General features: G+C 46.1%; 5 protein-coding genes and 2 pseudogenes across 5 annotated transcripts; 3 read left to right on the forward strand and 4 right to left on the reverse strand.

Moving 5' to 3' along the window:
- The first annotated feature begins 796 nt into the window (after positions 1–796).
- On the forward strand, positions 797–1,434 carry LOC125553345 (germin-like protein 9-3; annotated as a pseudogene).
- Positions 1,435–2,899: 1,465 nt separating this feature from the next.
- Positions 2,900–3,562, reverse strand: LOC125553344 (germin-like protein 9-3). Its single transcript, XM_048717143.2, has one exon. It carries the CDS (start codon positions 3,560–3,562, stop codon positions 2,900–2,902), a length of 663 nt encoding a protein of 220 aa, XP_048573100.1.
- A 707-nt stretch (positions 3,563–4,269) lies between these two features.
- On the forward strand, positions 4,270–5,136 carry LOC125553343 (germin-like protein 9-1). The gene is made up of 2 exons (XM_048717142.2): positions 4,270–4,582; positions 4,697–5,136. Exons 1-2 carry the CDS (start codon positions 4,287–4,289, stop codon positions 5,124–5,126), a joined length of 726 nt encoding a protein of 241 aa, XP_048573099.1. The 5' UTR covers positions 4,270–4,286; the 3' UTR covers positions 5,127–5,136.
- Positions 5,137–8,025: 2,889 nt separating this feature from the next.
- LOC125553341 (germin-like protein 9-3) lies at positions 8,026–8,683 on the reverse strand (annotated as a pseudogene).
- A 2,508-nt stretch (positions 8,684–11,191) lies between these two features.
- LOC125554473 (germin-like protein 9-3) lies at positions 11,192–11,839 on the reverse strand. The gene has a single exon (XM_048718023.2). The coding sequence runs from the start codon at positions 11,834–11,836 to the stop codon at positions 11,192–11,194; it is 645 nt and encodes a 214-aa protein (XP_048573980.2). The 5' UTR covers positions 11,837–11,839.
- Positions 11,840–14,753: 2,914 nt separating this feature from the next.
- LOC125553340 (putative germin-like protein 9-2) lies at positions 14,754–15,401 on the reverse strand. Its single transcript, XM_048717141.2, has one exon. The coding sequence runs from the start codon at positions 15,399–15,401 to the stop codon at positions 14,754–14,756; it is 648 nt and encodes a 215-aa protein (XP_048573098.1).
- Positions 15,402–16,002: 601 nt separating this feature from the next.
- LOC125554472 (germin-like protein 9-1) lies at positions 16,003–16,728 on the forward strand. Its single transcript, XM_048718022.2, has one exon. The coding sequence runs from the start codon at positions 16,003–16,005 to the stop codon at positions 16,726–16,728; it is 726 nt and encodes a 241-aa protein (XP_048573979.2).
- Positions 16,729–21,094: the final 4,366 nt, after the last annotated feature.

Below are 21,094 nucleotides of genomic sequence, written 5' to 3' on the forward strand. Positions count from 1 at the left end.
TATTGTTATATCAGTACTACCGATAGAACATGTGATTTTGGATAGCAACTGGATGTCATTAGTTGGTGCTTATTATGATGCTATGAACATCATGGTAATGTTCTGAACCATGGAGTATCTATGTATGCTGTTGTAACTTTCCATTGTTCATCCATTCACAAAGTTTTACTCCTAATTCACATTGTTAAGAAGCAAGAATGACACTATTAAGATAAGAAATTTGGTCTTGCTCACGTCCTTTGAGTGAATGTATTTTTGTAACAGGAATGCACCCAGGCGTTTTCCTAGAAGCTAGGTATTGCATTTTCGTTTGTAATGTTTATTCCGTATGCAAGGCTGATAGGTTGATCGTTGTTGTTCAAAATGGAATTTGGTCCTAAGTCTTATTAGTACTCCTATTTGTTCCCCTAGGCCTAGCTCACGATTCGTTCCCCTCTTCAATCCCCAATCCACAACCATCTGTTCATGATGCTAACTTCACCAAAAAACCAGTGAATTCCTTGCAGTTTTGATGCACCCGAGGAGCAGAAACATCACTGGTGTAGGGACACCCGGGAGTTGAGAAACCACACGCTCTCCTGGTCTTAATCTTAGCCAGCAAATGGTTACTCTCTATGCAACACCTTGTGTTCGTCACTCACAAGGGACAGAAGAACAAGACATCAACTCCTCGGTTCCTCCAATTCCTTTCCAAGAAATGGAAACCTGGCTGCCTATAAATAGCAGCTTATCAATCATATCCTCCATCAGCACGGCTACAGGCATTCACCTAGCAAAAGCTTCAAGCTCTGCTCTAATGGCGTCCATGAACTTCTACTCCATGGTGCTGGTGGCCATTGCGCTGGTGTCAGCCCCGCTGGCTGCCGTGGCCGGTGACCCTGACATCCTCACTGATTTCGTCGTGCCCACAACGCTGATCGGCATTCCCATCAACATCACCGGCGACTACTTCACCTACACCGGCTTCCGCCCCGTGCCACTGCCTCCATGGCAGAATTCGCGGTGTCCAAGGCCTCCATGGCAGAATTCCCTGCTCTCAACGGGCAGAGCGTTTCGTACGCCAAGCTCAGGTTCCCGCCGAGCACCGTGAACCCGACGCACACCCACCCCCGAGCTGCCGAGCTGCTCCTCCTCCTCGAGGGCACGCTCTCTGTTGGCTTTGTTGACACCGCTGGCAAGCTCTACACCAAGGACCTTGTCGCTGGTGACATGTTTGTGTTCCCCAAGGGCATGGTGCACTACCAGTCCAACCAGGGGTCTCGGCCCGCGATGGCACTCTCCGCGTTCGGCAGCGCCGCCGCGGGGACCGTGTCCGTGCCCGTCACCGTGTTCGGCACCGGAGTGGACGATGTTGTGCTCGCCAAGTCATTCAAGACTGACGTGCCCACTGTGCAGAAGCTCAAGGAGGCGCTCACTCCGCCACCCAAGAAATAAGTCCGTCCGTTCAAGACTGATGTGCCAACTGTCCTTGTGTGTGTTTTGAATATTTTTTTTTTTGCTTCTTGAAATAACTGACCTGCCAAGCAATGCAGACAACCAAGTACTGCATCCACATGGTAGGAGCAATTTGGTGGTGAAATGATGTTGAATATATGTGTTTGCAATGTCATCTTGATTTGGATCGAATGGTTTGTGTGTGTGTTGATGTTTGGAACTTGTGATCTTGACTCTTTGAGTTACATATATGTTCGCGATTTTGTATTGGGTTGTGCCTGGTGAGTTTGTATACCATTTTGAAGGCACCGATGTTGTATGATACACAGTTTCAGTTTGGCATATGATACATGTTTTAAACAATTCAGACTTCACAAAAGTGTACAATTATGTGCATGATGAAATTTTGGCATGTCAAATTTATAGCAGTGAACTAATTAAGTGAACTTTGCTGTCAAATTGTGGCGATGAACTTGGCGATTAGAGCTAAGGGAGAGAAACTAGCCAGAGGGGCGATTCAGCAGTTTTTAGCTACGATATGTTGTGGTGTAGTGAATGCAAGACTCATCTGACATTGAAATTTGTTCTTAGTTCTGTCCATACCAAGATTGTAGCTAATCTTTAGTTACATTTATATTTGGATGTTTCTGTGGCGATAGATAGTTAAAACAGCACAGAACCATTTCATTTCGAGCGGCCATCTACTGAGTTCCATAGTGTTATTTAGAATGATAGGATTCTCCCCAAAATGGTGTATGGAAGATAGAGAGGGACACTTGTCTTATGTTGTGACCTGTAATAATAAGTGTGATTTGTATAGAAGAATGTGCATCCATCGCTATATTATTATGCACATGAGAAAATTTCTCATGAAATGAGCTTGAATTAAGTGTATGTTTGGATAAGATGACGCCTGCTCCTAGAATGTGAGTGCGTCTAAATCAGCTCGAAGAGTGGTCAAAGCGGAGGCAGAACATGTAGAACCGGAATGGACACTACTGAAAACCTTCATACTAGTCCTTAATAGAAGTTGTGGCTTGCTTGTCAACACACACACACACACACACACACACACACACACACACACACACACACACACACACACACACACACACACACACACACACAGAGAGAGAGAAGCACAACACTACTCACTTGTACAATAACGATTAACATAGTATGTAACATTTTCCTGCAAAAAAAACATAGTATGTAACATTGAAAAGTAACATGATAGAGTTTACTTGTAACCATGGAAATAAAAATAAACAGAGTTGCATAACAGACACAAGTATATTTGATGGCATAATCTTAACACCCAAATCAAATGAAGTTTGACATGAGTCACCATAACAACTCACAAGTCACAACATGCGCATATTATTACACAACTCAAGGTTCACTCCACCATCATTCACTAGCTCAATGGCTTTATTATTCACGGTGGCAGAAATACACCGGCGAATCATTTCTTCGGTGGCGGAGTAAGTGCCGCCTTGAGCTTTTGCACGGTGGGCAGGTCAGTCTTGAAGGACTTGGCGAGCACCGCATCGTCAACACCAGTACCAAACACGGTAACAGGAACAGACACGGTGCCCGCGGCGGCGCTACCGAAGGCCGAGAGTGCAACTGCGGGGCTTTGACCTGGGTTGGACTGATAGTGCACCAGACCCTTGGGGAATATGAACATGTCGCCGACGGCTAGGTCCTGAGTGTAGAGCTTGCCAGCCGTGTCGACGAAGCCAACGGAGAGCGCACCGTGAAGGACGAGCAGTAGCTCTGCTGCACGAGGGTGGGTATGGGGTGGGTTGATGGATTCGGAGGGGAACTTGAGCATGGCGTAGGACACGCTCTGCCCGTTGAGTGCCGGGAACTCCGTCATGCTGGCCTTGGTCACAGTGAAGTTCTGTGCCCCCGGCATCGGCATGGGCATGGTCATGTTCATGGTGGCGCGGAAGCCGGTGTAGGTGAAGAAGTCGCCGGTGATGTTCATCGGTGCTATCCCATAGAAGTTGTCAGGGACGACAAAGTCGGTGAGGATGTCCGGGTCGCCGGCCACCATGGCATGTGGTGCCGTGACCAATGCAACCACCACCAGCACCAAGGAGTAGGAGTTGATGGACGCCATTGAAGTTGAGTGTAGCTGCAAGTAAGCTAATGATCTTGTGGTGACAAAGAGGCTGATTGGTGAACGCGGTAGTTGTGAGTTGTGGTGAAGATGTTGAGCTACATGTTGTGTAATTTATACACAAGAGGAAATCTAGCTAGTGAGGTGATGAAGAGTCTGAGAAACCGAGGGCCATGCATGAACATTGTACAGCAACAAGCTGGAGCCAGCTAGTGCTATTTGACACACATCTGAGGAAGAATTAACTGGCCAATTCCATGCAGCTCTTGGTGTCTCCAAGCATATATATGGATATACCAGCATGCGACTCAGAATCTTTTTGTTCTCATTCTGATACAAACTTTGCAGGCTCAACTTGACAAATATGATCTGCCCACTAAATACCCTGCAAGTATGTAATGTAGCACATATATGACATGAGCACAAACGTGTACATCACCTGTCAAACTTAGGAAACAACGATGGCAATGGCAAGCCAATTTGTCCCAGCTAGCAGTGTCCCTACAGGCTACAGCCTCCTACAGGCTACAACCATGAACTAGCAATGGATTTATAATCATGTCTCAACCATGAACTGTCACCACTGTATCATCAAACTTAGGAAACAACGATAGCAACGGCAAGCCAATTTGTTTGGCCCCTACAGCCTCCTACAAATAATCACAGCCTCAGGCCAGCCACCTCCAGTCCTCCACCGTTCACACAACCTTACTACTACGTGAAAATGGTGTCGTCGTGTCTTGCCCTCGCCGTCCTCCTTGCTGTGCCCTTCCTTGCCCTCGCCGGCGACCCGGACATCCTCACAGACTTCATCCTGCCGCCCGGCACCAATGCGTCGCTCCTCAACGGCACGTTCTTCACCTACACAGGCCTCTTCGCTGGCAACTCCGCCAACCCAGCCAAGTTCACGGTGACAAAGGCCACCGCCACCGAGTTCCCGGCGCTGCTCGGCCAGTCCGTCTCCTATGCTGCCCTCATCTTTGGCCCAGGCACCGTCAACCCGCCTCACGTCCACCCAAGGTAACAAAACTTTACACTCTTTTTAGTTGATCATGATTCATCCTCAGTATATACAGGTTTGTGCTCATGTCATGCATGTGCTTCTTCTTCCATGATTTCAATGGTGGCCGGCAGGGCGTCGGAGCTGCTTTACGTGGTGCAGGGCCCGCTGCTCGTGGGTCTCATCGATGAGACGAAAGGTGAGCTGTACGCGCAGACGCTGCACACGGGTGACATGTTCGTGTTCCCCAAGGGCATGGTGCACTTCCAGTTCAACGGTGGCGACCACGTGGCGCGTGCTTTCTCGGCCTTCGGCAGCGGCAGCCCCGGCACCATCTCGCTCCCGACTGTCCTCTTTGAGTCCGGCATCCCCGACGCCGTCCTCGAGAAGTCGCTTCACGTCGACCAGGGCACCGTGGACGCGCTCGAGCAGGACCTGGCGCCGCTCGCTCCCGCTCCCGCTCCCTCTCCAGATACACCGCCAGCGCCTAAGAATGGTGGTGCGGCGCCCGCACCGGCGTGCTTCGCGCTGCTAGCTGGCTTCGCCGCGGCATTGTTGCTGTGACTTGTGAAGATGTGACTGAGAGCCATGGCTTATCTTGTTGCGAGGAGCGTAGTTTAAAAGTACTTCGGCGAATAAGCTATTTCGACTAGCCGAAGAACCAAAATAATTGTGATGGTTACTAAGGGGGAAATTTTATATATGTGAAAGGTATTTGAATTTGTTTCACTTGGTTTACAGTATACAAAGTGTGTGCATGGACAATTTAGATGATTGTTGAAGTTGACACTTCGGTACATAATACCATTACAAATATTTATTGCTCAATGCAGCTGATAAATAGTTAATCCTGGATATATTATCCACACACACACACACACACACACACACACACACACACACACACACACACACACACACACACACACACACACACACAAAATGGGCAGTGTTGAATAGTAAGACTTCACGTGAACTTTCTATTTTGATGCAAGTTTCATCTAAATTCGTCGTGTTCATGCGAAAACTAGATGGACTGCAAACATATAAGCAGTTCATTCAACGCCATGAATAGAGTGTATGGACTCATAATTTATGTCTTTTCTTTTCTTTTCTTTTTCGCTATGCTTATGCGAGTGCGCTTTTCTTTGATGGCACATAACCCTATTATTTCTCAATTGTTCGACGAGCAACAAAACATTGTTTTTGTGTCAAACAAAATTTGAGATGAGCACAATCATAAGTCACAACAAGCATATTATCACGTTCACAAGTCAGAACAACATAACTTAACAAAGTTACAACAACACGGGCCAGCTTATTCTGTTATTACGTGATCAAGTTTAAATCACAACCTTCCGTTGGTGAGGTTAGAGGTGTAATTTTATACCATGACCTACAAACGAAATTACGCGGATCTAAATTGATGAGTATTATTATACATGCTTTCATAATACACTTTAATATGGTGATCTCAAACCTACTTTTTTTTCAAGTCATGCGAACAACAAGGTTACACGAACTTTCAAGGACGCAAGGAATTTTTTATACTATTCTGCAAACATTTTGTACATATCTCGTGAATAGATAATTGAACTTACCCAAACTCTATGTAGTGCTGTTTTCCTACAAATATTTAATATTCTGTAGTGATATAAAACACAAATTTGACCATTCCAAAGGATCAGGACCATCAATTTTCTTTCTTTATTTATTTCAGACACAACTCAATAGGTATTTATAAAGGTTGTTAAACTCTTGCAGTAGAGGGCACCCACTATTACTTATATAAACGAAAATCATGTTACAAAAAGGAAAAAAAGGAATAAAATAATGTTCCAAAAGTCAAGCGTGTCTGTTTGACCAAGTTTAAAGAAAAAATATCAACATCCATAGAGCGTGGGTTTGTCTAAATCAGATTGAGGAGTGGAGCTGTCAAAGCGGATGCAAAACAGGTAGAACCAGAATGGAAACTACCGAAAGCTTCAGTCCTTACTAAAAGTCATGGATTGGTTTTTAACTGCAAACATATTTAATAAATGAGGCTGGTCGCTCCATGGACATAGCAAAAAAAGCGAATCAATTTTGGTCATAACAAGCTGCCCTATTCAGTCACCAAACAAAATTGAGAGAACCACATCGAATATTCAATTCCAAGCATGGGCTCATCTACACACAGTGAACAGTAAATTCTAAAACAAATACTAGAAATATTTTTAAAAATCTGTTTATTCTTTTGCACGGAAGATGTTTGAGTGCGTGAGCTGCGTGCAAATTTCAACGCATTTAGACATCTGAGTAGTTCTCAGCAAAAAAGAGTCAAAATAGGGTCCGTGCACAAATAGTAGAAACTTTCATAGGCCCCAAATTTGTCTTTTTCGCTGAGAGCCACTCAGACATCCAAATGCTCTCAAATTTTTTAAGGATATCACGCACTCTGGCATCTTTCTCCATAAAAAATCAGAAGTTTTTGAATTTATTTAGTATTTAGTTTTTTTTTGTTCACTCCCGGGCCCAATTTAAATGCCGCTCTCGAAGCTCATACAATACACACATGCAGGCCAACACACACACAAAACTCCAAACACCCCGTGCAGGTTATTTCAGCGAGCAATAAACTCCAAAGCACGAGATGGTGGCGTGTCAATAGCCGCACCGGCATATGGCACAGTGGAGTTAGGTCATCTTGGGGGAGTGATCGCCGGAATATCCATGAAACGGAAGCACAACAATGGTCGATTGTACAATAAGAAATAATATAGTACATCACAGTGAAAGTAACATGACGGAGTTTACGGAAATTCACAGAGGTACACACCTATCAAGCCCTTCCCGACCGCTCGATCGTCTCGCAATTCGCAAAGTAGTTGAATCTGAACAATGGCATAGTAAGTTTTAAGTTTCAGTCATTGAAACTTATGACTTTTTATCTGAAACTTGCAATTTTGTCGCTTGCTCTTACCATGTTTCATGGGTAAAGTTTGAAATCATTTTTTTGTCATTTGTACGCACAAAAATCATGATTTTATGGGTCGCTCATAATAAGTTTGAAGAGTTGAAACTTAACATTTATTTTCAAAATTCGTCAAAACGTATTCAAAATGAATCTTATTTGAAAACACTCATCACGAGTAACACGCATATGAAAACATAATTTAATTTGCACACGTGGAGGGACTCGGTGCCCCCGCGCTTGCGTGCCCCAAATATGCTCCCCAAAGTTTACATGTAAATGTGCAAAGCATGAAACAAGGAGACTTGCATAATAGACACAAGTACATTTGATGTCATAGTCTTAACACCCAAATCATATAATATTTGGCATGATCACGACAAACAACTCACAAGTCACATCAAGCATATCATTACACAACTTAAAACTCACATGACCACCAGCTTTACTTCACCATCACTCGCTGGCTCGAGGGCTTATTATTCATGGTGGCAGCAATACACTGACGAATCATTTCTTCGGTGGTAGAGTGAGTGCCGACTTGAGCTTTTGCATGGTAGGCATGTCAGTCTTGAACGACTTGGCGAGCACCTCATTGTCAATGCATGTGCCGAACACGGTAATGGGAACAGACACGGTGCCTGCGGCGGCAGTGCCAAAGGCCGAGAGTGCGCCGGTGGGGCTTTCCCTCGGGTTGGACTGCTAGTGCACCAGACCCTTGGGGAACACAAACATGTCACCGGCGGCCAGGGTCCTGCGTGTAGAGCTTGCCAGATGCATGCATAAATCCCATAGAGAGCGCACCGTCGAGGACAAGCAACAACTTAGCGGCACGCGGGTGCGTGTGTGGAGGGTCGATGGATTCTGAGGGGAACTTGAGCAAGGCATAGGACACACTTTGCCCGTTAAGGGCTGGGAACTACATCATGGTGGCCTTGGTCACAGTGAAGTTTTGCGCCCCCGGCATCAGCATCGGCATGGTCATGTTCATGGCAGCACAGAAGCCGGTGTAGGTGAAGAAGTCGCCGGTGATGTTTATCGGTGCTATCCCGTAAATATTTTTTGGGACGACAAAGTCGGTGACGATGTCGGGGTCACCAGCAACGGCGCCCGCTAAGACCAATGCAACCACCACAAACACCAAGGTGTAGCAGTTTGTGGAAGCCATTGAAATTGAATGTATCTGCAAGCTAATAACTTAGCTGTGATAACAGATTTATTGATGGAGGCTGTGGTGAAAGATGTTGGGCTGCTTGCTGTGTTATTTACACAGAAGGGGCAACCTATTGATGTGATGAAGAGTCTATGACACCAAGGGTGATGTATGAGCGTTCTAGAATTGCAAGCTGTAACCAGCTAGCTAGCACACACATCTAAGGAAGATTTAACTGGCCTATGTTATGCAGCTCTTTGGTGTCTCCAAGCATATGGATATACCTACATGAAACTTTCAAAATTTTGTTATCATTCTAACAAAAAAACTTGGGTGTTTGTGTCTCTCACTCTCAACTTTACCAATCCGTCTTTCCGGAAAAGAAAAAAACTTCACCAAACTTAGCTGTCTGAACTGTTGAGCAAATAGCGTACAACTGTATGTTTGTTTTAATACTGCATTATTAAGTATTAACAATTAACTGTCACAAGAACAGCGTGTCCATGCACACACACAAAAGAAAACTCTGTCACGAAAGCATCCCAGATACTGGGCGCCCATTCGTTGGAACAACCTAACTAAACTATCCGCCGTGCTGATGAGTTAAGGATTTTTTTCCACCCGCAAAAAAAAGAGTTAGGTCTTTTCCTTTTCGAAAAGGAGATAGAACCCCCCGGCCAAGTTGAGGTCTGTTCGTTTGACGCGTCGTACACTCTATTGGTCCATGGTAGCGAATTAATGTGTGAACTTTGCGGCGACCTCAATTAAAACGCAAGTAAGCCGCAATGAAAAGAATGTTGTCGGATACTAGCCTACTCAAACGCCACTCCTAGTACCATACAGGCAAAGCACAAGCTAGCTCTAACCGGGCTAGCATTGTAAGCCCAGACACGACACAAACTAGACCAACTAGTACGTCTTCTCTACTTAATTACTCCCTCCTAGCTATGTTTTAACTTTTTTGATTCGGATGTATATACACACATTTTAGTGTATTTGTTCACCTATTCCTGTCCATATGTAATCCATATTGAAATATCCAAAACATCTTATATTTGTCATAGATGGGAGTACTAATCAACTTTGCTAACACTAATTAACCAGATTAGACAAGATTACCTAACAAAGAATGCCCTGATAATCTATAAAATGTATTTAGCGTGCCTACTATTGATGGTGAGAGACATTTGATCTATTGTACGGACTTGTGCATAATTCATTTCACATTTTTTTTATTTGTGGGGAACATTGTAGTTATTTTCTTGGTACTCATTTTTGTGAGCAGGCTTTTCTTTGATGGCATGAGTAATTATTTCTTTGTTGTCTAACAAACAACAAAACATTGTGCCCTAAGCTATGAAACGGTTGACCAACTCAAAAGAGAAAGCGAAACAATATTAAGCAGGTGACTTCGGTTCAATATACTTAGAAAAAGTTATTTCTCGGTCTTGCTCATAAACCTAAAACCATAATCTTAGCATCACTTTTTATTTACATGAATCCAATAATCTTGAAAACGACTATATTAAGAGACTTGTACCTCTCTCTCTCTCTCTCTCTCACACACACACACACACACACGCGCGCGCGCGCGCACACACACACACACAGCAAACTCCAAAACACCTTCGGCAGGTTAGTCCAGTGAGCCGAAAAGACAAATTTTAACATGGTCCTTCTTACCTCCCCTTTTCACATGGGAGTTAAGAAGATAAGAGGTACTCAGACCCACTACTTCATGAAATGAACGGCTTAGATTTATTATATACTCTTACCTCTCTTGTGTTAAGAGGAGGCAAGAGGAACCATGTTAAAACTGCTTGAGCAGAAAATACTTCAAAACACGAGAGGGTTGAGCGTCTAGAGCAGCACCAGTTTGTCACACGGTGGAGTTAGGCTGAAATAATAACTAAATGGAACCAGAACACTACTCAAATGTACTCCCTCCATTTTTTTTACTCTGCGTATAGAATTTGGTCAAAGTCAAACTACATAAAATTTGACCATATTTATATCAAAAAATATGAACATCTACAATACTAAAACTATGTGGTATGAAAATACATTTCATGTTGCATCTAATAATATTGATTTTATATTATGAATATTAATTTTTTTTAATATAAAGTTAGGCAAACTTTACAAAGCTTGACTTTGACCAAACCTTATATGCAGACTAAAAAGAAACAGAGGGAGTATAATAACAATAGTACATCACCTTGAAAATAAGATGGATAGAGTTTACTTGTAAAAATGCAAGGAAAAAACACACAGAATTGCATAACCGACACAAGCATATTTGATGGCACATTCTTAACACCAAAATTAAATAAAATTTGACATGATCACAATATCAACTCACAAAACACAAGAAGCATATTATTACAAGTCACAACAATCACAACTCAACCTCACAATACCATCGGGATTACACCACTATCATGCGCTAGCTTGGTGGTCTTATTAGTTCGCGGCGGTGGCGATACAGTGGAGAAGAAGAAGAACGACAAGAGCACATATGTATCACTTCTTGGGCGGTGGAGTGAGTGCTGCCTTGAGCTTCTGCACCGTCCAAAAGTCAGTCTTGAACGACTTGGCGAGCACGACGTTGTCAATGCCGGTGCCGAACACGGAGGCAGGCACAATCACAGTGCCCGGGGCGGCGCTGCCGAAGGCCGATAGCGCGATGGCAGGACTTTGCCCCAGGTTGTACTGGTAGTGGACTAGGCCCTTGGGGAACACGAACATGTCGCCGGCCGAGAGGTCTTGTGTGTAGAGCTTGCCAGCGGTGTCGACAAACCCGACGGAGAGTGCACCGTTGAGGACAAATAGCAGCTCGGCGGCGCGCGGATGGGTGTGCGGTGGGTTGACGCATTCGGAGGGGAACACGAGCTTGGTGTAGGACACACTCTGCCCATTGAGCGCCGGAAACGCTTCCATGTTGGCCTTGATCGCAATGAGGTTCCGCCGAGGCCATGGTAGGGTCCCGTTCGTGACACGAAAGCCGGTGTAGGTGAAGAAGTCGCCGGTGATGTTCATCGACGCTATCCCATACATGTTTGGGATGACGAAGTCGGTGAGGATGTCTGGGTCGCCGGCCACGGTGGCTAGCGGCGCTGAGGCCAGTGCAACCAGCACCAGCACCAATACCAGGTAATAGTATTTCATGAAGGCAATTGAAACTGAATGCAACTCAAGTTTTCTAAAAGATTGATGGTTGGAGGGTGTGGTTGTGAGATGCGGTGAAGATCTTGCAGGTCTATTTGTGCTATTTATACATATATATAAAACAGAAGATCGATTGAGCATTTGATGTACACATACGCACCCACGCACGTACCCACGCATGCACCCACGCACGCTAGGGCTAATTGACACACATCCGAGGAAGGATTAACTGGCCAATGTCATGCAATTCCTTGGTGTCTCCAACCATGCCTATGGATACACCTCCCGCATGCAAATTCGGAAAAATATTAGCATTCTGATCAAAACTTTGGTGCTTTGTGTCTCACTCTCGACTTGGTAAATTATTTTCATTTCTTTTGTAAATTATATACAGCTGTATGACTTGTCCACCAAAACCCTGCAAATATGCAATGTAGCACTGGATTTAGGTGGTGTTTGGTTCTCTAGTTCTAGGACTTTTTCTAGTCCCAACTAAAAAGTCTCTAGTCCTCAAAAAGTCTCTCCCTGTTTGTTTCCAGAGACTAAAAAGTTCCTAGTCCCTTCCTAGAGACTATTAAATGACCATGTTGCCCTTAGTATATAGAAAAATAATAATCAAACAACATCATGGGGTGGCGGGTCAATGGGTGCATGAAGAGGCATTGTTGGAAAAGTCCCAAAAAATCCCAAAAAGACTCTCATTGAGGGTCTTCTTTATTTAGTCCTAAATGCCTAGTTTAGTCCCTAAAAAGTCCCTCCCATTTAGTAAAAAAGTCTCTAAGAGAGACTTTTTCTAGTCCCTACACAAAAAAATCTGTGGAAACAAACACCCCCTTAGTATTATCAGGTCTAGAGTAACTATCAACTGTCATACGAGCTTCACCAATGCTTACAAATTGCTAATTATCTGTCGTACATAGGAAACAACAATGACGATGGCGATCTAAACTTGCTCCAGCTGGCAGGGTCCCCTCGACGGCTCTTCCAAAGCCCCGGCGACTCGTACAAATAGTCTCCAGCCGACGACCTCCACCGATCACGCAACCTTACAACCTAGCGAAAATGGCGCCAGCCGATTAGGTCAGTTTGTTGTCGCGTCGTGCACTCTTTTTTTTTGGGATAAACTTTCGATTTATTCATTTTTAGTCATGATAGTACAACGAACACTAGAAATAATAAAAATGACATCTAGACTTGTAGACCACCTAGCGACGACTACAAGCACTGAAGCGAGCCGAAGACGCGCCGCTGTCATCGCCCCTCCCTCGTCGGAGCCGGGCAAACCTTGTTGTAGTAGACAGTCGGGAAGTCGTCGTGCTAAGGCCCCGTAGAACCAACGCACCAGAACAGCAACCGCCGCTGATGAAGAGTGTAGATAAGAAGGATCCAACCTGAAGACACACGAACAAAGACGAACGACGAACAGATCCGAGCAAATCCACCGGAGACACACCTCCACACACCCACTGAGGATGCTAGACGCATCACCGGAACGGGGACTAGACGGGGAAACCTTTATTCCATTTACAGAGAGTAGCCGCCGTCTCGCCTTCCTGAGTAGGACACAAACCCTAACAAATCTCGAAAAAGGATCTAAAAACGGAGCCCTCCCACTGGCAAGGGCCAGGATCCACTCCGTCCCCATGGCCCTAAGGTCACGGTAGACGGGGCGGACCGACGCCAGCGCCGGCGGGAGGCAGAGAAACCCTAGTTTTTTTGGGTAGGAGGCGGCTGGCTAGCGAGTAGGACGCACACGCCGCGTCGTGCACTCTATTGGTCCATAGTAGCGAATGTCACAATTGTGTGAATTTTCTAGTGACCTCAATTAGAACGCTTCTAAGCCACCCAAAAGAATAATGCCCTTATAATCAATTAAATGTATTTAGGCTACCTACTATTGACAATGAGATGCATTCGATCTATTGTACGGACTCGTGCATAATTTATTTTTATTTTTATTTTGTGGGGAACATTATTTTAGTTATTTTGTTGGTGCTCATTTTTGCAAGTGGGATTTTCTTTGGTTGCATGCGTAATTATTTATATGTTGTCTAACAAACAAAAAGACTTTTCTGTCATATACCCTAAACTAGGAAGCTGTTGGTCAACTCAAAAAAGAAAACGAAAACGGTTGGCATTGGCCACCTGGAATTGTTAATATTAAGATAGTGAGTGTGGTTCAGTAGACTTGGAAAAGTATATTCTCGGTCTATTACTCATAAATGTGAGATCATAATTTTTGCATCACTTTTTCTTTGCGTGAATCCTAAAATCTGATCCCGAAAAATTGCAAAACACTATATGAAGAGCCTTGAAATAATTTACCGCAGAAAAATATATTCTACACCCTTTTCTCTCTCTCTCTCTCTCTCTCTCTCTCACACACACACACACACACACACACACACACACACCGCCGCAAACTCCAAAAGCACCTCGTGGAGATTTTTTAGTTTAGTGAGCAGCAAAAACTCCAAAACACGAGATGCTGAAGCGTCAAAAGCAGCACCAGCTTCTCACACGGTGGAGTTAGGCCATCTTTGGGGCTGAAACAATAACGAAACGGAACCACAACACTACTCAAATGTATAATTGCTATAATACGTCACACACTCACACTGAAAGTAAAATGGCAGAGTTTACATGTAACAATGCAAGGAAAAAGAACAGAGTTGCATAACATACACAAGTGTATTTGATGGCACATTCTTCAAACGATGATTAAATAAATTTGACACGATCACAATATCAACTCACAAACCACAAGAAGCATATTATTACAAGTCACAACAATCACAACTCAAACTAACAATACAACCGGGATTATGCCACTGTCATTCGCTAGCATGGTGCCTTATTAGTTCGCGGCAGGGGCGATACAGTGACGAAGAACAAGAGCGACAAAAGCACCAATGAATCACTTCTTGGGTGGTGGAGTGAGCGCTGCCTTGAGCTTCTGCACCGTCCAAAAGTCAGTCTTGAATGACTTGGCAAGCACGGCGTCGTCAATGCCGGTGCCGAACACGGAGGCAGGCACATTCACGGTGCCCGGGGCGGCACTGCCAAAGGCCGAGAACGCGGTGGCAGGGTTGGGGCCCTGGTTGTACTGGTAGTGCACGAGGCCCTTGGGGAACACAAATATGTCACCTGCCACGAGGACCTGTGTGTAGAGCTTACCGGCAGTGTCAACAAATCCGACGGAGAGCGCACCGCTTTGGACAAACAGCAACTCAGCGGCGCGCTGATGGGTGTGTGGTGGGTTGACGTATCTGGAGGGAAACACAAGCATGGCATAGGACACGCTCTGCCCGTTGAGCGCAGGGAACACCTCCATATTGGCCTTGATCACAATGAAATACTGTGGAGGCCACGGCATGTACTCCTTTGCGGCAAGGAAGTCGGTGTAGGTGAAGAAGTCACTAGTGATGTTCGTCGGCGGCATGCCAACCATCGGCGCCGGCACGATGAAGTCACCAAGGATGTCTGGGTCGCCGGCCACGGCAGCCAGTGCCCAGACCAATGCAACTACCACCAACACCAAGGAGTAGTAGTTCATGGATACCATTGAAGTTGAATGTGTAGCTACAACGTTGCTAAGAGAGTGATGGTTGGAGGGTGTGGTTGTGAGATGCGGTGAAGATCTTGCAGATCTGCTTGTGTTACTTCTACAGAAAATCGATCGATAGACATGATGAACACCAAGCTGCAACACGCATGCACCCACGCACGCTAGGGCTAATTGGCACACATCTGAGGAAGAATTAACTGGCCAATGTCATGCAACTCTTTGGTGTCTCCTACAATGCATATGGACATACCTGCATGCAAATTAGGGAAATTATTAGCATTCTGATCAAAACTTCGGTACTACTTTGTGTCTCACTCTCGACTTGCTAAATTACAGCTGTATGACTTGTCCACCAAAACCCTGCAAATATGTAATGTAGCACTGGATTTAGTATTATCAACTGTCACAAGAGCTTCATCGATGCTTACAAATTTGCTAGTTACCTGTCAAACATTGGAAACAACAATTGTGATGGCGAGCTAAATTTGCTCCAGCTGGCAGTGTCATCTTGACGGCTCTTCCAATGCCCCGGCGACTCCTACAAATAGCCTCCAGCCGGCGGCCTCCACCGATCACAGAACCTTACAACTCGGCGAAAATGGCGCCATCATCTCGTATTACTCTGCTCGTCCTCCTCGGTGTGGCCTTCGTCGCCCACGCCAGCGACCCAGACATCCTCACGGACTTCGTCGTGCCCTCGGGCACCAACGCGTCCGTGCTCGACGGTGCCTTCTTCACCTACACCGGCCTCATCGCCGACAACTCCGCCAACCCGGCCAAGTTCACCGTGTCGAAGGCCACCGCGGCCGAGTTCCCCGCGCTGCTGGGCCAGTCCGTCTCCTACGCCGCGCTCGTCTTCGGCCCCGGCACCGTCAACCCGCCGCACGTCCATCCCAGGGCGTCGGAGCTGCTCTACGTGGTGCAGGGCCCGCTGATGGTGGGCCTCGTCGACGAGACCAAAAACGAGCTGTACGCGCAGACGCTGCAGACGGGCGACATGTTTGTGTTCCCCAAGGGCATGGTGCACTTCCAGTTCAACGGCGGCGACCACATGGCGCGCGCCTTCTCGGCCTTCGGCAGCGCCAGCCCCGGCACCGTCTCCCTGCCCGTGACGCTCTTCGAGTCCGGCATCCCGGACGCCGTCCTCGAGAAGTCGCTCCACGTCGACGAGGCCACCGTGCATGCGCTCGAGCACGACCTCGCGCCGCCCGCTCCCGCCCCCGCTGCCGATTCCCCTCCGGCGCCCAAGAACGGTGCCGCCTCGCTGGTGCCGGCATGCTTCTCGCTCCTGGTTGGCTTCGCAGCCGCATTATTGTTGCTTTGATTTGGGATGTTGTGAGAGCTGTATTGTTGTCCGTTGTCACGACCTTATTTCAAAAGTACTTACGGTCGTGACTCGTGAATAAGCTATTTAATGTATCCGATGGATATAAATATTGTGATGATTTCTAGATAATTGTGCATCCGAGTAGTTTTTTAGATGAATTTTGAAGTTGACATGTCGATGCATAATTTTTGGTCGGTTGGGTCTATAATTTGGGTTAACTGATGTTTGGATTTACTAAGATGATTCTTCAACATTTCGATAATTCTCTAGTGAATGAATCATATAAATGTCGGAATATAAGTGCATTGTCCACCTTATTGTATCATTTCTTGTGTTGTACACAGATGGTTGATGCCGATGGTTGTTGTATTTCATCATCTGTTGTTTTGAATGATTCATTTTTTTTCTTTTTTCCTCTGCCTAGGTATAGTTTCAGTCTTGTATGACTGGTTTTGGCAAATGTAATATTTCTTGTGTATGTGTTGATGTTGGTTATTTGCATTCTAATCATGTAGAGACTGGTTGTGTGATCACTGTGTTTGTATCCCTTGATGCTAAATTATACTTCAATTAAAAGCACCATTTGTATATAAAAAGTTCATCATAAACACATATATGTAAATCTTTGACAATATAAACCTTATATCTAGTCGTACAACATAAACCTTTGAGAAGATATTCGTTTAGTGATGCACTTTAGAGCTCTGCACCAAATAAAGAAATTGGCACAAATATATAAACTTCATAATTTTGTTATGAGAAACACAATACATACACATATGCTCACAAACACACACACACTCACCCTGTCCTATGAGCACCTTCGAGAGACTAAGCCAGCGGATCTTGAGATAAAGAAAGTCGTCATAGACACCTCCTAGTTGACAGCCATGCTATACCATTGAAAGAATAGTGTGGGGAAAGCTAGAATAAATCCGGGGGGAAATGTGATCACCCGTGCCAAGTCTAGGAACTGAATCCTGATGGGCAGATTATGCTGGGTCATAATTTCATAAAAGGGTGTGACTAGATTTCAGTCGACTGAGACTTAACGAAGTCTCGGTCAAATGAAAGAACATAATTTTTTTTTCTCCAGGGCCGGGGTCATTCCCCTTTTCAAATAAGGAAAAAAAAAAGAAAAAAAAGAACATATAAAATATGGAAGAAAAAATTAAAAGAAAATTTTACACGGATCTACAAGTCAGATCGCATGAATGTAGTTTCGACAATAAACCGCTATTTATCCGCCCTAATATAAATGCTGCTTTACGTGTGCTTCCATGTCATGCATGTTAATTTCGTACGTTGTTCATGATCTATGACTATCTCCACGGTGTGTTCAATTAACACATGGAGCAACTCTAAGATATTTGGAGATCCTACTAGCATCGTAGTCGAAGGAGAAACCGACACTCCTGGTCGGGCTAAACTCGGCGACTTTCCGGACGGTCTTGTTCCTCATGTCAACAGCGAGCACCCATGCCGGGAGACCTGTGTGGCGGTAGTCAACCTTGGTGAGGAAGTACACAATGCCGTCATCTTGCAGGCTCAGTTTGGGCAGGCCAATGTGAGGAGCTACGGTACCATCAATGTCTGGTCGCAACTCAGAGGAGTCGAGCTCGTAATCGATGCGCCAGTCCTCCGGAGACAAGATAGTACTAGTACCAATGCCGATGCTCCACACCGCGGCCTTCCAGCCATGCGTGTAGTTGTCGGGGAGTGGCTCCTCGACTGCCACCGGCTGCTTGATCCAAGCGCCGGTGTCGGAGTGGTAGAGCCAGAGATGGGAAGGGTTGTCGAACCCGAACCAACGAGACTGCGCGGTAATGATGTAGGCGTAGTCGTGGCCACCGGCTCCATCATGGCGGCCGCGGCACTGGCGTACGATGGCGGCTGTGCCGTCGACAAAGCACTGGTGGTGGCCGGGGTGCGGGAGGTGCACGAGCGAGGGGCTGTGTTTTGATTTTCGGCCGAAAAAAACGAATTTCGGCCATCTCAACCTGGGGCGGAAAGTATCTTAAGCGGAAATCGATCAAATTTGGCAAATATTGGTCAAATTTGAATCAAATTGTAGTCAAATTTCAACCGAAATTTTTGAAAATGGCCGAAATTCGGCCATCTCGGCCTAGGGCAAAAAAAAAATCTCAAACCGAAATTCAAAACACAGGCAAGAGGACGGGCGTCATACACAAAGAACTCCTCTCGCTTGCTGTTGTCAAGCACGGCGTCGAGCGGAGTGTCACCGATGAGGACGCGTATGAAGGCGAGGCTCCCCTCTGCCTCCGCGGCGACGATTTCAGGCGGGTCGGCGAACATGGGGTTACCCAGGCCGACGGCATGGACGCACAGGTAGGAGACCTGTGGCGGGCGGACGACGCAGAAGGTGAGCTTGATGCTGCTGCCCTTGAGCTCGGGGTCCGTGATCTCGCAGCTGGCCGTGGTGGCGTTGTCGCGGTCAGCGAAGTAGGCGTACAGCTCGAGAAGGACGAAGGGTGGCCGCTCGCCGCCGTTGTCCTCGTCGGGGTAGCCGTGAGTAGGCGGGGTCAGGGACGGGCAGTTCTCAAGGCTTATGTGTCTGCGGATGATCGGCCGTTCGTCTACTCCTGCATGGTGGCCATAAGCAGCAGCAGCGAGATCCATAGTCGCCAGATCCAGGTGTTGGTCCTGGGTGTGCGTGGATCAATCCCACATCGCGTGGCTCTTGTTGGGTGTGTGGACGGATTTAAGTGTGTGTGTTGGCGATAGAGTCGGAGGTGGAGACCGATTCGAGATGAGATTGGAATCAGATTCGGAGTCGGAGTGAGACTGGTGGGCAGCAAACCAAGGTGCCAGTCGCCTCTTCCTCCTCTTTCTATCATTATTACAAGACTGACACAACATCTTCAAAAACATGGACAGAGCTCGATCATCAAGCAAGCATCACACAAGACCGCACTGTCAAAAAAAGCACATAATCTAAGACTTGTCTATCAAAAGTTCAAAACTATTACATATATATTAATTGCGTAGTTCGGCGAACATGACAAAATTATCCAAAATACCATTAATCAGTATAATAATACAACGAGATATAAAGATATTATAACTTTTACAGTAGTTGGCATTTTTTGGAGCCGTTCGTTCGTCTCGATCTAACGGCGCATACATACGTAGTACTCGAAAGTACGCGGATGAAAGTACTCGAAAGTACTAATGACAAGGTGGGGACACCTTTTAATCTAGGGGCATTTTAGTCCTAGGAAAAATATGACAAGGTGGGGGCACCTTTTAATCAAGGGGCATTTAAGTCCTAGGAAAAATGTGCACGCCCCTCTCGTCCAATGCAAAGCCACCGCCGTGGTCCTTCCCCTCTTCCATCACCATTACAACCGCGGCCATCTGCTAGCCTTCTCCTCCTTCTCGCGGCCGCAACTTTGCTCTTCTCATCTTCCACATCCACCCCCTCTTCCATCCACGCAAGAACCTCGATGGAGCATCAGATCAAGCAGATCGGCGGCGGCGAGAACGCCGACTTCGTGGAGATCGCCGGCGGCGACAATGCCGAGTTCGTGGAGATCGCCAGCGGCGACCAGGTCAAGATGGCTAGGTTGACAGAGATCCGTTCTTGGTTTGACAATATAAGGCAGCTGAACTGGACGGCAATGTCCACTCTCAGAGAAATGACGAAGAGGGAGAAAGCAAATCTTTTCCCCCCGCCCACACAACCGAAGAAGAAGATCGAAATCCTCCTCTGGGCGATGGAGCAGGCCGAGATTCCTCCAGCCCGTGGACTAGGAGGAGGTGGTGGGCGTTCAGATCCAGGATAGAGCATCCACTAGATCAGGAACCCACGGTGCACGAGGTGCCGTTGCAGATTGTGGAGCCTCCAACCGAGTCGGAGACTCCGAAGCGCAAGAGGAGGAGGACAGTGGTCGCGACCTCGCTTCCCCGCCGTTCTGCATGCTTCCCTCTTCATACTAACAAAGATAGCTAGTTCCCTGATATCATCTAGTTGCTCAGTGCTTGCCTAAAAAAAATCTAGTTTGAATACAATAGTTCTTTTTTCCTTGTTTGTGAGGAGTGAATGCACAAAAGTTGGCGTTCACTTACAAGTAACAATTAAAGAGTTGGCACTCAATTTTTTCTCTATCTCGACCAAGACAACATTGGAATTGGACTACTCAGATTACACAAAAGAAAAATGACTGACCAACTCTTCAGGCCTAGGGCATGTCCAACGCAGGCGCTAATGCAGGGGCGCCAGGATTTATTCCTTGGTCGATGGACGGTTCGAACGTTTATTCCTGACATCATACGAGGCATCGGCGCAAAAAGTAGAAGCGAGCGCTTGTGCTTTCCTTGCCGTGCAGGGTATGCTCTTGTG

The sequence above is a fragment of the Triticum urartu genome, chromosome 4A, assembly GCF_056163025.1.
Source record: "Triticum urartu cultivar PI428250 chromosome 4A, HENAU_Tu73, whole genome shotgun sequence".
In the NCBI taxonomy this organism is placed as follows: domain Eukaryota; kingdom Viridiplantae; phylum Streptophyta; class Magnoliopsida; order Poales; family Poaceae; genus Triticum; species Triticum urartu.